This window comes from Cebidichthys violaceus, unplaced genomic scaffold (genome assembly GCF_023349555.1).
Source record: "Cebidichthys violaceus isolate CVI_PGR_0920_01 unplaced genomic scaffold, fCebVio1.0.p SCAF_1, whole genome shotgun sequence".
NCBI classification, from domain to species: Eukaryota; Metazoa; Chordata; class Actinopteri; order Perciformes; family Stichaeidae; genus Cebidichthys; species Cebidichthys violaceus.
Window position 1 is genome coordinate 22,321,678 of NW_027176262.1, and position 14,052 is coordinate 22,335,729.

Genomic DNA, 14,052 nt, shown 5'->3' on the forward strand with positions numbered 1-14,052 from the left:
CAGGTCCTGGGATTTGAACCAGAGACATAAAGTTCACAGAATGTCGTATGCATTTTAGACCACTGGCGCATTAGAACACCACATTGGCAGTCATCTTATTAAGCCACTGTGAACGCTGTGGGAATGTTAATTAAAAAAAAACAGAAAAACTGTATGTCCAGAAGCTAGTGGACACCCCTCCCAACATAGTTTTGACGCACTTTTGATCTGGACCCCTTAGTCCAGCGAAATCTTAATGCAACAGAATACAATGATGTTTTAGACAGCAGCACGCTTCCAACAGTTTTGGTGAAGACCCATGAAATGCTTTTCTTTATGAAGCTTTGTGTGGAAGAACTTTTACTGGTCTGACTCAACTCCTATCCAACACCTTCAGGGTGAACTAGAACATTGAAAGCAGAGCCAGGCCCTATCGGCCCAACATCAGCGTTGGACTTCACTAATGTGGCTGAATGGGAGCAAATTGCTGCAGTCGGGGGGGGGGGGGGGGGAATCTTCTTGTCTTGTCAGGAGAGCAGAGTGTCATAGCAGCATGTTGGCGCCCACTATTTTGGATTGAGATCTTCAGAAATCTCAAATGGGTGTAATGTTTGGGAGTTCCTAACGTTTTTGTGTTTAAATACAGTTGTTGTGAGCGTCAGCGAGGGTCGTTCAGGGTGAAACTGTCACACACAAAAAGAGAAGTTCCTCTTTTCAAGATAAATAAATCATAACGCTCTCACAGGACTGTTAAACAAACTGCGTTCTGGCAGTTAGATGGAAATTCCACCGAGAGGGGAAAGTACAACCGTCCCTTTATTGTGCGCAGTCTGTCGGGAGGCCGCTTTGTCGTTACTCACGAATCTGTGTTGCTCAGGGCTTGATGACTGAGACTGTCCCCAGAGGTCTAAGGCAACCCTAGAGGGTCAGGAGACGGGACGCAGGGCACGCTGCATATGAACGCACTTGTCACTGCAGATCGTCCTCACAGAGATGGCTCAGGGTGAAAAGAGGAAACGAGAGCATCTGCGGTTTAGTAGCCACACTCTGCCCCCTTCTTTTCAGCTCCTACTAAGATTACTTGCAAATTATTAAGAGTATGTGTTACACATTTTTTGGCATCCGTTATAATAAAATCCCCCCCCTAAGTTCAATAAGTTGCACCTTTGGTTGTAAAGTGATAGGCCCAGTTCAACATTACCATTACTTTGTCATGTGAAATGGTTTCCATCTAGTTGCAATTGTCGCATCTCTACTGAATCATTTCATTCCAATCATTCAAATAAAAACATACTTTCATACTTATTTTGAGTGGTTTTGAGGCCAGCCGAGTTTTATGTATCAAGGCTTTGATATATTTGTTTTGTCAGGTCACCATGGGTGTCCTTGAGGAGCATGAATTGTATTTGATTCAGAGAGCCAAAGCACATGAAGGCACTGGGAATTTTTCAGGAATCATAGATATTTACTGCATTAGCATGAGCTGTTTTCAGGGCAAGTCATTCTGTACTAGAATAAAAAAAAATCTGTCTGTCCATTATTCAACTTAAGATACATCGGCCTGTTCAAAGCTCAGGTGGTTGCCTGTGCCCAGAGAAAGACAAAGAGAGACTTTCAAGGCGCTTATTGTTTTCTTAGCAGAAACGGTGCAAGATCAACACCTTGTGGTGGAATGGAGAAAGGCCACCGTCCCTTTATTCCCTGAATTAAGATGGCAATAATGAACTTCACACAATTCAATGAAAATGTTCTGTTTTTTAAGTTCAAGTCTTTCGGGGCATTTTTGTTACTTTTTCTATATATATATGCAGATGTAGTAAATAGGTTAGTTATAAGCAATGCAAATATAAAGACTGTGTGCAGGTTTTAACAGATGGATAGAAAGATCTGATAGCTGATAATCAGAGTTGAAATATACAAACAAACTTTCTGTGTATGCTGTTGAGTTGTATGTTCTAATGGATTTGTATTAGGATGGACAAACCAAAACCAAACAATGTTCTAATCATAGTGATTTAGTTTCTGCTCTGTTCAGTAGTAACTCAGGTGCATTTATTACTATCTTTGGTTCTCCTTACGCAAATACATTTACCACAAACCTGCACAACCTGTTTGCATTAGAGGTGATTTATTGTGTAAATACTGTACACCTGTCCACCCCATATTATTATATATACACCTTTTTTTTTATTGCTATATCTTATATATGTTATTCCTCCGTGGTTTTCGTTTTATTGCTATGTATTTATATGAGCATTGTTGGAGGGAGCCCGAGGACTAAGAATTGTATTGCCAATAACTGCTTCACTGTAATATGACAATACAACAACGTTTGACATGACGAAATTACAATAAAGAAACGTGATTTATTATGAGAAATAATAATAACTGCGCTGGGATCAGGGGATAAGGGTAAGCCTTTTTACATTCAATTTAAAATAGAGTGGGTACTGTGAGGAGGAATATGGAATGGAATTAAAAAGGGAGGTAATGACTAAATTAAGATTAGGACGCGGTAATCTGAACGGCACACTTCGCATCCTCCAGCAGAGGGCAGTAATGCAACACTGAGCACATCAGCTACCTTTAACCTGAAGGAACAAGAAGAGAAACATCATTGTGGTAGTAGTTTTGTTTAAACCGTTGTCTCATGGACCGCCTGGCATCTTTCGGAAGTAAGTATCGGTGTTATTACTATAGCTGCGTGTACCCGCTGCGGCTTCTCTCTGAACATGTCGCTCCTCTCCCGAGGTATCTGTGGATAACTGCATTCAGCTCCACTGCAGCTAGCATTGCTATGCTAGCGTTAGCACATATAGCGATAGCTGTATTTACATGGCGGCACATTTGTCCGTCTTTCGACATATGTTGTATGCTAAAACAACACGTCGTGTGGTTTACTTGTTGGGTAACTTTCAGGAGCGATCGCTACGAAGCTGAGATAGTTACACCTAACTAGTTAAGCGTTATAAGCAGCGTTAGCATAGCTAGCATTAAGGCTAACGGTACCGTTTGATGCAGTGGTTTGTTTACAGCCGAGGGTTGGCGTTCGCTGGCTTCAAGTTTAGTTTGCTCTGAAATGACACTGTGCCAAAAGCCGTGTCTAGTTTGTAAGTGATCAGTTTTGCATCGTTGCTCATGTTAGTATTGCTAGTCGGTGTTTAAAGACTCCTCGTGTTGGTTTCAGATGATCCTTTTGATAAACCACCATGCAGAGGTTGCTCCTCTCATCTAACCGAGCCTTACATCAAGTGTGCAGAATGTGGACCCTCGCCGTTCTTACTTTGCCTCCAGGTGAGCACGTGCCAAATGTACCCACATGTTATTAGTGCGCTTGTTTATTCACGAGCTGAAATGAAATGCTTTTATTATTTCAGTGTTTCACCAAAGGATTTGAATACAAGAAGCACGAGAGTGATCACAAATATGAGATCATGGTGAGTAAAAATAAATACAAATGTGTTTTTTGGCACATTCAGACCCTCACCACACACTTACTGTTTACTGTCTTTTACTGCCAACGCAGACATCAGACTTCCCTGTGCTGGAGCCTGGGTGGACGGCACAGGAGGAGATGGCCCTGTTGGAGGCGGTCATGGACTGTGGCTTTGGAAACTGGTGAGTGCTTTGTCACCTGTAGCTTGTTGTTTCTTGGTCCCTCATCAGAGTGTTGATACCAAGATAGCGGCTCGTTGAGGCGGAAAGACGTCTTTACCCAACAGGCCACGCTTGTCTGGATATTGCGTTCCTCCCTCATATTTTCCCCCGATTTTTCATTTTATCAGACTCAAATTTGTAGAGCAACTGTGACTGACTTTTAAGACTGGTACTTTATGTTATTACTTGTTTGATGTAATGTGAATTATTTCACCATGTAAAGACAACCACCTGCATAATGTCGTCACGTTACGCAAAATAAATTTGCAACTACAGCTGTTTGCTGACATGGAATATAAAATGTTTCGCTTGTAAGCCAAAATGTGGATTTTCTAAATCTAGTTAGTTAACTGTTCCTGGCTGAAAACCAACTAGTGATAATGCGTCACGACTTTTCATCATGAAATTGGTCCGTAGAGCGTGAAACCTTTCCAGTTATTATTTTGATGCCTAAAATACATTCCGTCCACATTGTACTGTACTGCGTGATGTGTGTAGAATATTTCCACCCTGGTGGATTTAGTCACTATTTTCTTTTCAGCTATTGTTACACACTAACACTTTCTGTTTGTGCCATTTGTGTCCCGCAGGCAGGATGTGGCGTATCAGATGCGCACTAAAACCAAAGAGGAATGCGAGAGCCACTATATGAAGAATTTCATCCACAACCCGCTGTTCTCCTCCACCTTGCTCAGCCTCCGGAAAACGAAAGACTTGCGCTTTGCAGAGGGCGCTATTCCTTTCAAACGTCAGTATCCAACATTATCGGCCTCCTTTGTTGTTGTCCTCCCTAAAGTCACAGCAAGAATAACACACAACAAAATCAGACAACAGACATTTAATATTGGTTGGTTTAGTTATGCGTTGCCTCCTCCCAGCCATTAGCCCTTTATGCCTTTTTAATATTAAACTATATTAAGTTTTGAAATTGATTATGGGTCTTCAGCGCGGCCAGAATAATGATTTACATTAAGTAACTGAAGAGAGATGAAAGTTGAAGTCTGGTACTGACTTGTTGGGCAGAAGGAGTTGGTGAGTTGGTGAGTCAGGAGCTTGTCTCAGTTTCTGGAGGTCTCCATCTGTCACAAGGTTTGAGAGCTCGGCACACATTTCACTGTCATGTTCACGCAGCAGCGAGAGAGGAACTCTTCACATCTCTGATATTTCTTGTGATCGCTATACGTATTCAAAAAAAAAATCTGGTCTTTTGGAAGGAGATTTGATTTCTTGTTTCCATACACAACACAGAAGGAAATGCTCAAATGTTGTTGTATTTTCCAGCCACTGATGATCCTCCGCGGCCTACGTTTGACTCTGTGCTGTCTCGAGATATGGCGGGATACATGCCTGCCAGAGCCGACTTCATGGAGGTGAGGGGGCGCATGCGTCCTGTACTTTAGCATCTGTGTGCTGACATAGCCTGTCATCATGAATAAAGAAAAGAAATGGCCACTAGATGGCTCATTACTAAAAGATATTGAAACAGTGACTCGTGCTCTTATTGTTTTTGAATATGAGCGTCGGTCGGCTGAGTGTGAAATTCAAACCTCCAGATTATGAAAATGATATTTTTTTTTCACTGTCCTCTTAGGAGTTTGACAACTACGCAGAGTGGGATTTGAAAGACATCGACTTTGTGGATGATGATTCGGACATCCTTCGTGGTGTGTGTGGACTCTAAATAGAGTTTTATTAAATTGTTTTTCATTTTGGAAATTGAAGATGGCGCGCACTACAACTTTCACTAATGTGTGTTCTTCTGTTTCAGCACTCAAGCTTTCAGTTGTTGATATTTATCATTCAAGACTAAGAGAGAGACAGCGAAGGAAAAAGTAGGTCATTTTCTTTCCTCCATTAAACGGTGAATAATCAGTATTGATGTGTTTGGCGTCATGCAATGCCCGCTGTCTGTCACTAGATGGCACTTTAAGCTTCTACATTGACCTTTTTGAAGCCTCATTCTCTACGGATTATTTTTATGCTCTCAGGTTGAATGAATGCATTTCATACTAAATTAAAACACTTTTGAACCGCTATCTGTACCTTCTTAATATTTATAAATTCAAATTCAAATGCTAATATATTTATAATTTCTAAACTGTGTTATTATTTTGTTATAAGCACTTTAAAGACACGAGTCCTGGGAGACTGGAGTTGTTCAGCAGAGTGATTCATAATTGCATATTTAAGCTGGGGTTTTTTTTTTTTTTTTTCAGGCTCTCGTTACAAGCTACAGTGAGTCATTCAGCAGAAATGTCACAGGTTTTCATTATGATGGCAAAAGCATAGCATGGCAAAATATGTAATACCTGTCAGAAGAGTCTACCACACTCTACCCTCCTGTTAAGGTTTACTGCTATTCAAACCTTGAATATTTTTTTTTGGAAATGGAGGAAATCTGTTTGTTTTCCAGTGAATGCTGTGCATGCCAAACTGACACCTTGCCCATCTTTTGGCAGGTAAAGACGGCATCCTCACAGCTGCAACGTTTGGAAAATGTTTAAAAGCCCACAGAATGTGGATGTTATGCATTTAATAAAACCAGTAACGTCCGACTATAAGACTCTAAAAACACCTCTAGTGGCTTCATGTGACACCTTTTGTCTTCAGAGCTAAAACACTTAGTGGATCAAAAGCAAAATAGCTGAGTGTGCTTAATTAGCATAGGTTTTGGACAGTTGGTCAAACAAAAACGCGTTTCCTACTTCCCTCCTCTTTCCTCTTATTGAACACATTTCACCTAGCTTACCTAGACATGACTTTATAGACTGTACCGGCCGAGATAGTTGCATAGGCCTAATGTTGCATAGAGACGCAGCAATCGAAACATAAACTTGCATAATAATAAAGCTCCATCTTGATTTCCCGCAGGGTTATCAGAGACCACGGACTGATCAACCTGCGGAAATTCCAGAGTAAGTCCTCTTGTGAAAGTCGCACTAGCTCGTCTGTGACAGTGTTGTGATATCCAGCAGCCGACTCGCTGCCTAGGGTTCCTATGGATGCGTGCAAAACAACTGCAGCGCAATAACCACGTTAACCTCCGTGGCCCCTCGGGGAGCTCATGCGTGGCAACTGATGGGAGTTGGTATTTATGATCGAGGCTGCGAATGGTCTTTCTGCCAGTGTGCCTCGGCGCGATTGCTTCACTAAGAGTAGATCCCCGTGTGGTGAGCACCGCTGCCGTAACGAATGAAATGCAGGGGTCTTCTTTTATTGATCCGCTTGTCAAAGGTTGGATTTCAGCTGCGAGCTCAGTAATGTAATTTTTTGCATCTTTTGGGGTTTTTTTTGGAAGGGGTCAGACAGCGAGGGTCCACACAGCCCATCGATACATCTCCACGTGTTGCTCTGTGAAATTGTCTGGTTTGGGAGTTGAAGAGTTCTCCCCTCCATGTTTTATTTATGTGTCCTCCAGCCTCCAGTTAGCCCTCCTCCCTTGTTTCCTCCCTTCATTCCCTTATCTCCCCGGTCTTTCAAGACAAAAGGGGAACTCAGAGTAGCTGTGGAGCTGCAGACTGGTTGTCATGGAGACTGTCAAAGAGTGTGTGTGTGTGTGTGTGTGTGTGTCGGTGTGTGTGTGTGTGTGTGTGTGTGTGTGTGTGTGTGTGTGTGTGTGTGTGTGTGTGTGTGTGTGTGTGTGTGTGTGTCGCATGCAATAATGGAGGCAGTATCGGCGCCCCGGGAGGCTCACAGTATCATGTCTCAGTAAGTGCTGGAGGCACATTGACCACCTTTGTTGTTTGTAGGGCAGCCGTCGGTGTGACGTCCTGTATGGACTCGTTACATTCAATGATTCAAGTGTGTGTTGTTTTGTTTGCAGTCGGTGTTTGTGTGCAACCGCACAGAAGTCCGGTTTTGGTGTCTCCGATGTTGTTGTGTGTGTGTGTGTGTGTGTGTGTGTGTGTGTGTGTGTGTGTGTGTGTGTGTGTGTGTGTGTGTGTGTGTGTGTGTGTGTGTGTGTGTGTGTGTGTGTGTGTCCGTCCACTGTTTTGTTTAAAACATGTAAACTTCATGTTTTTCGCTTGAGATGCCAGCTGCTCATTAGCACTTCCATGCGGGAGCACACACACACACACACACACACACACACACACACACACACACACACACACACACACACACACACACACCTCTCACACCCACACAACAGCTTTCCTCTCTGGCTCTGACACTTGTCTGTTACTCAGCAACACGGGCGAAGCTTTTGAGACGCACACAACCAGCTCTTCAGAGAGAGTGTGTGTGTGTGTGTGTGTGTGTGTGTGTGTGTGTGTGTGTGTGTGTGTGTGTGTGTGTGTGTGTGTGTGTGCGTGAGTGTAGAGTTAAAATGCTTACGAGTTGCTTTTTAATGCAGCTTCCTGATCTGATAGTTTAATGCACGTTCTTGTTGTGCTCTTAAATCAAGCTCTGAATTCATAAAAAGAAAGAGAGAGAAAATCTAAAACTAATCTGAATTTAAAACATGTGGCTCTGACGTTGATGCAGGTTTCAGTACAGCAAAGTAAAGAAATGTAAAAAATAAAATCAGGACCTTGAGGTTAGAATTAACAGTGCTCAATAGACACAACATAGGTGTACAGATGATCTGGTTTGAGGCTGCTTGGCTGCTTAGCATCGGCGTGTTAGCATGTTGACATTTAGCTCAAAACTCCACTCTGTCTAATCACAGAGCCTCCAGCATGGCTGAGGACTGAAAGGTTAGCGAGGATTGCATGAGAGCGAGTCTGTCGGTTGTAAAGCAGCCCCGCGTTGTGCCGCCTGGTGTGTCATAACCAAGCCATGCGGTCTGATGCGCTGACTGACGGCTACAGCGAGCAGATAATCAATAGCCGTCGGCTTAAACACGGCAACAACAATAATATATATATATATATATATATATATATATATATATATATATATATATATATATATATATATATATATATATATATATATATATATATACGACAAGAGTTTACAGAGGAAGTGGAGTTCTGTTTGATGTGTTTGTAGTGTGCAATGATGCCAGGAGGAAAACAAAATGTACAGATCTCCACACGGCAGCTTCACAAGATCGTTATGCAGCGCAGCCACACAAGGACTTTGATAATAGATACTAGTTATATATTATTTACATGCACATAAACCCAGTGTTGAATCGGAGCTGGTGATAAAGTAGACGGTGCAGTTTGTGGGAAATCAGGTAAATGAAAAGAATCTAAATGACTGCACTTCTTCCTTAAATGCACGAAAGCATCACATCAACCATTGATGTGTAAAAGTATGTAAGGGGGTGGATTTTTCTTTCATATTTCTTGTTATATTTGTTTGTATCACTCACCTCTCTCTCTCTCTCTCTCTCTCTCTCTCTCTCTCTCTCTCTCTCTCTCTCTCTCTCTCTCTCTCTCAGTGCTGGAGCGATGTTACCCAAAGGAGGTGCAGGAGCTGTATGACGTCATGAGACGATTTGCCAGAGTGGTTGGACCAGTTGAACACGACAAATTCATTGAGAGTCATGCACGTCAGTATATCTGGCTGAGTTCACATGGATGGGCTCTGAGAGTCACAAGCCCCTGTTTATTAGACTCCCAGTATATTGTTATGTACAAATGGGCGACAAATTAAAGGGGAAACCGACATGAAGTGTCTCAGTAAGATGCTGTTCCACTCCAAATTTCTGATGTTCTTTCGTTTGGAGTTTTGATGATGGTGACGATCGCTGTCTAATTTATTGTGTTTTGTCCTAAAAGTCATTCTGGGATAAAGGCCCGTTTGTTTTCCGGGGGAGAGTTCGATGGAAGATTGATACCACTCTTATATCTGTCCCTTTTGAATATAAAGCTTCAGCCAGCAGCTGATTGGTTTAGCATTGCATAACGGCAAATTGCTATTTTCCCATTTTGGTGTTTTATATACGAAGTAAAACTGCAATCATTTTATTTTCTTTGACCAAAATGGGGGGGGCTGCAAAAACAAGTTGAGGCTTTTATTTCTGTTTCTACCTGATAAATGAAAGTCCAATATTCCCTGGTCTCTAACAACTCCTGAGGGAAATATATGGGTTTCTAGCTGCTAAATGCTTTGTTCACCAGCCAGAGCTTCTTTTTTTTTTTTGCATCCTTCTTCGAACAACAACGAAACTATGAGAGCAGTGAACCCAAACAGTAAAGTTGTTGGACGGACAGATAAAACGAACCCTACATTTGCTAAAAGGCGAGACTCACTATCCAATAACACATAGTTATTGGTCTTTGACGTGAGCTGTGGTTGTGAGAGAGTGAGTTTTGTAGCGTATGTTCATATTTGCCTTCATCTCCTTTTTCCTCGCAGTGGAGTTTGAGCTGAGGAGAGAGATCCGCAGGCTGCAGGAGTACAGAAAGGCCGGGATCAAATCGTTCTGCAGTGAGTTTAGTTTGACCTTTTTTTTTGTTTTGTATTCCTCTGTTCAACAAAACTTCATTTTCAAAGTTTCATGCATAAACAGGGAAATTTATATTCAGATTTGAGCTGAAGTCTTAATTTGGAGTTTGGCTTCAAATTGTGTCATTTGCAGTGACTCTTTGAATTATTTTGGGGGACTTAATAATGTTTGGCTAGTGTGTTGATGCACTGAATATTTTATAGAGCTGCAATATCAGCTACACTTGGAATGATATCAGAGAATTATTAAAAGTCATGAATATTCCCTTATCACATAATGAATGATTTCAGTAAATTAAGCTTTACTAAACTGCCCATCATCACTTTCAGAGTATTAGTCGTCCCCCCCCAGAATCCATTGCGGTCTCTGCTGACCTCTCTTGTGTAACCAACTCTCAGGTGCCAAGGTGTACGAGCGGTCGAAGCGAATGCGGGAGGAGGAGCGGCGGAAGCGGACCATGTTGTGCGACGTGCTGCAGTACATCCAGGACGGCAGAGCCTGCCAGCAGTGGCTCAGCAAACAGGCTGCGATGTGAGTCTTTCTGCTCTGTCATCCGGCGTGCGGTAGAAGGGCTGCTGGAGACGGCGACCTCCGTCATCGCACTCGTTCTGAGACTAATAGAGCAGGCGGTTATGTCGCCGTGCATCCTTCTTAAACCTCCGTCTCTTCAGTGTTTTTAGTCTTTTTTATTTTTTTTTTATAATGAGCGTTGCTCTTTGGGTGGTATCCAAGTTTCTCTAATTATTCCACCATAAAAAAAAAAAAAAATGCTTGTATGCGATGATTCATGTTTTTTGGATGAGGATCCAAGTGAGTGTAGAGAATAGTGAACAAAGAGCAGAAAAGGTGTGTGTGTGTGTGTGTGTGTGTGTGTGTGTGTGTGTGTGTGTGTACGAGACGCTAACACTTGACTTTCTCATTACAGAGATGCTGGCATCACTCCAGCTGTCACAACAATCACGGTGTCAGGTATGCACCTTTTTCCGTCTGTACCCCCTCCTCTCTGTCGCTTTGGCCCCAGGCACAGTCACATTAATGCAGACGCTCCTCCGTGAATACGCTGGAGAAATGGGCCCCTACATGCATATTCATCTTGCTGTTTTTCCCTTTTTTTCTTTTTAAAATTAGCGGCCTTTCCTTAACCTCTAGAGCACAAATAGGAAGCACACTCCCACGCGGCTATATTTACACAATTTTAACCCTCATCGTAAATATTTCTTCCCCTTTCGCCTCCAAGCGGAGGGATTAACTGCATGTTGTCAGCCTGCCGTTATGTTATTTGTAGTGCAGACCAACACTGGGGTGCTGCGAATGTCTGTTTGACTTGTTGTTGAATTTGTGCTCCACAGCAACAGGTAGGCGGAGCGCCCCGCCTCTGAATCTGACTGGGTTGCCGGGGACGGAGAAACTCAACGAGCGGGAGAAAGAGGTACGGCTCTCCCTTATCTGTGGCTAAAGGGCCACACAGAAAGACTCCGGTATGCTTCAAATGAAGTAGGTTGTCTTATGCGTCGCCCCAGTACTTCTAAAAAAAAAAGGTTTTTTTTTAACTGCACAGAACGACAATCGTACGCGAGGCAAGAATCTTATCCCATGTGCATTCAAGGGAGGATCACGCAAATAACAGATGGAGGCATGTTCACAGAGGTTTATCATGGATTCCGGTGGAAAATGTCCGCCTATCCACAGCCATGCTTGCAGCTCTGTGAGGCATCAGTGTACTAAACACGCTCACAATGCTAACATGCTGATGTGTCGTAATCTAGTGGGTTAGCATGCTTACATTAGCAGGGTTTTTTTTGAGTCATAAACCAAAGTATTGGACTAATTCAAATGTGGGCCTGCTGATGGCGCTAAATGAAAAGTCAGAGGATCACCAGAAGTCCGTATGATTCCTCCTCTGGGGATCATGAATATGAATACATAATGTCTTTTACAACGGTAGTTATTTAGATTTCGGTCTGGACCAACATGGCGGACGGACCGACATTGACGCTTCCACACACCTGGAACAATTTCTGCAGAAAGTTATAAAAACCGGTGCTCTCAAACTCCCTCTATTCCACCAAGGTTTCAGACACTGTTAGGTGGACAAGCATGGTCTTTCAAGCATACCGAAGCCTTAAATAAGGCATTGTATACGTTTTGCAATAACTCCTTTTTATGTTTGTTTTGTGCTTTGTAGTTGTGCCAGGTTGTGCGGCTGGTGCCGGGGGCCTACCTGGAATACAAGCAGGCCTTGCTGAACGAGTGCAGACGGCAGGGTGGGCTTCGGCTGGCGCAGGCCCGAGCCCTCATCAAGATCGACGTCAACAAGACGCGTAAAATCTATGATTTCCTCATCAAGGAGGGCTACATCACTAAGGCCTAGGAAGCGTTCATTTGACCCCAGAGGAGAATGGATTGTGGTCAGTGGTTCGTGTTTTTCTTCATCGTGTAACATTGTAAGCCTGTGTTATGTTAGAGGTTCAGATTGTTGCTGCTCCTTTTTGAAATTTTGTAACGTTTGTAAGGTCTGTTTATGTTTTTTGAGTCTTAAAATGTATTAAAATGGCAAATCTCATATAATACTCTGTCAGAAGAACGGGGCCTCGTGCTAAATGAGGATGTATTTATTTCTCCTGTCATAAAATGTTTATGAAAAAGATGCATATGCTGGTATTTTGTACTTGCACTGAATTTGGCCGTACTTTGACAAACATGTCTGGCAACACTTTATTTTACAAGCTCCATACTGTTATGATTAGCTGTAAGTCAATAGAACGTTTTGTGTAAAGAACGCTGTCATTTAATTATAAGGGAAGCAGAGACCGTTCAACTGGTACCTTTTCTAATTAATTCAAATTATAATGCTGAAGATGACATGGTCTGCAGGCGAACATACAATTTAACATACATGGTGGATGAAGTTTTCAGGAATACTTTTACTTTGACTGGAGCGGTTCTATAAATCAATCAATCAACTGCTCATAAACTTAACTAATCAAACTCTAATAACTATTAAAAAAAAAAAAAGTGTCATTGAAGCCAAAACAAAAAGTTCTTTTAAGAAACCTCTTAGAACATTATTGGGAAATCAAATGCTTTTGAAGGAAACTTAAATATAAAGATGGGTATGGATCAGTCTTGACGCCAGATAAACAACTTTATGATTTCACAATATATATATATATGATGATTCTCTGTAGCTCTAACTACGGTATTACATTCAATAAGGAGTAGTATAAGTTCATCCATCATGTATTCCCGTCCTGTGAATGGCCACTACAGGTTTCCACATTATTATTACTATAGATCTCATTGTGGAGTCATAAAATTCAGCCTGATCACTGCTGAGCTCATGGCTTTGTCAGCATTTTTTTGGATTAGCGGCATCAGTTACTCCATCCTCACGGTCTCCATCTGTGCACGGAGTGACGTGTGAGAGCTGTGATGAATCTGCCACCGGCAGGAGGCCATCAAGCCTCCGTTGGGCTTATCTGAGCAGAGAGCAGCGGCATCAACCTCAGCTAACGGCCCGATGATGACGGTAGATTCAACCTTTGATGATAGCCGGAGCGTCTGAGCTGAAATGCAGGGATAGGATCCGGATCTAAGAGGATGTAAAGGATAAGAAATTCAGACCGCATGTATCTTATTAAATCATTGCTCCGCAACAAACGAGAAGTAGCAGAGTTAATTTACTCCTTTCACTTCTGCTCATTTCACAGGATGCAGTGTTTCCTCGTGTCACACTTAACGTCTTTACCCAACCAGCCTCAGCAACCTCGGCGTTGATCTGTCCTCTCTCCCTCTTTACTTTCTGTTTTGAAGCTTGCATTCTTCTGGCTGCAAATAGCATTTTGCCATAGAAAACCGTTTTAAAGGGTCAAACTCTAGCGACATCGTCTACTATTAAGAGCAAATGTTCAGGTGAGACTGATACGTTTTTGGGTTGTGGGTCATCAGAAAATATTTCACAGAAGGAAAAAAGATGGAGGCATCCAACCACATACAATGCACAGCAGCCA

At 42.4% G+C, this 14,052-nt stretch overlaps 1 protein-coding gene across 1 annotated transcript; it reads left to right on the top strand.

Annotated features, from left to right (window-relative positions):
• Nucleotides 1-2,546: 2,546 nt before the first annotated feature.
• tada2a (transcriptional adaptor 2A) lies at nucleotides 2,547-12,693 on the top strand. Its single transcript, XM_068715476.1, has 15 exons — nucleotides 2,547-2,654; nucleotides 3,167-3,273; nucleotides 3,357-3,416; nucleotides 3,506-3,597; nucleotides 4,227-4,384; nucleotides 4,918-5,006; nucleotides 5,228-5,300; nucleotides 5,405-5,468; nucleotides 6,508-6,551; nucleotides 9,032-9,142; nucleotides 9,952-10,023; nucleotides 10,441-10,573; nucleotides 10,968-11,011; nucleotides 11,392-11,471; nucleotides 12,228-12,693. The coding sequence occupies exons 1-15, from the start codon at nucleotides 2,630-2,632 to the stop codon at nucleotides 12,411-12,413; spliced, it is 1,338 nt and encodes a 445-aa protein (XP_068571577.1). The 5' UTR covers nucleotides 2,547-2,629; the 3' UTR covers nucleotides 12,414-12,693.
• The last annotated feature ends 1,359 nt before the right edge of the window (nucleotides 12,694-14,052 follow it).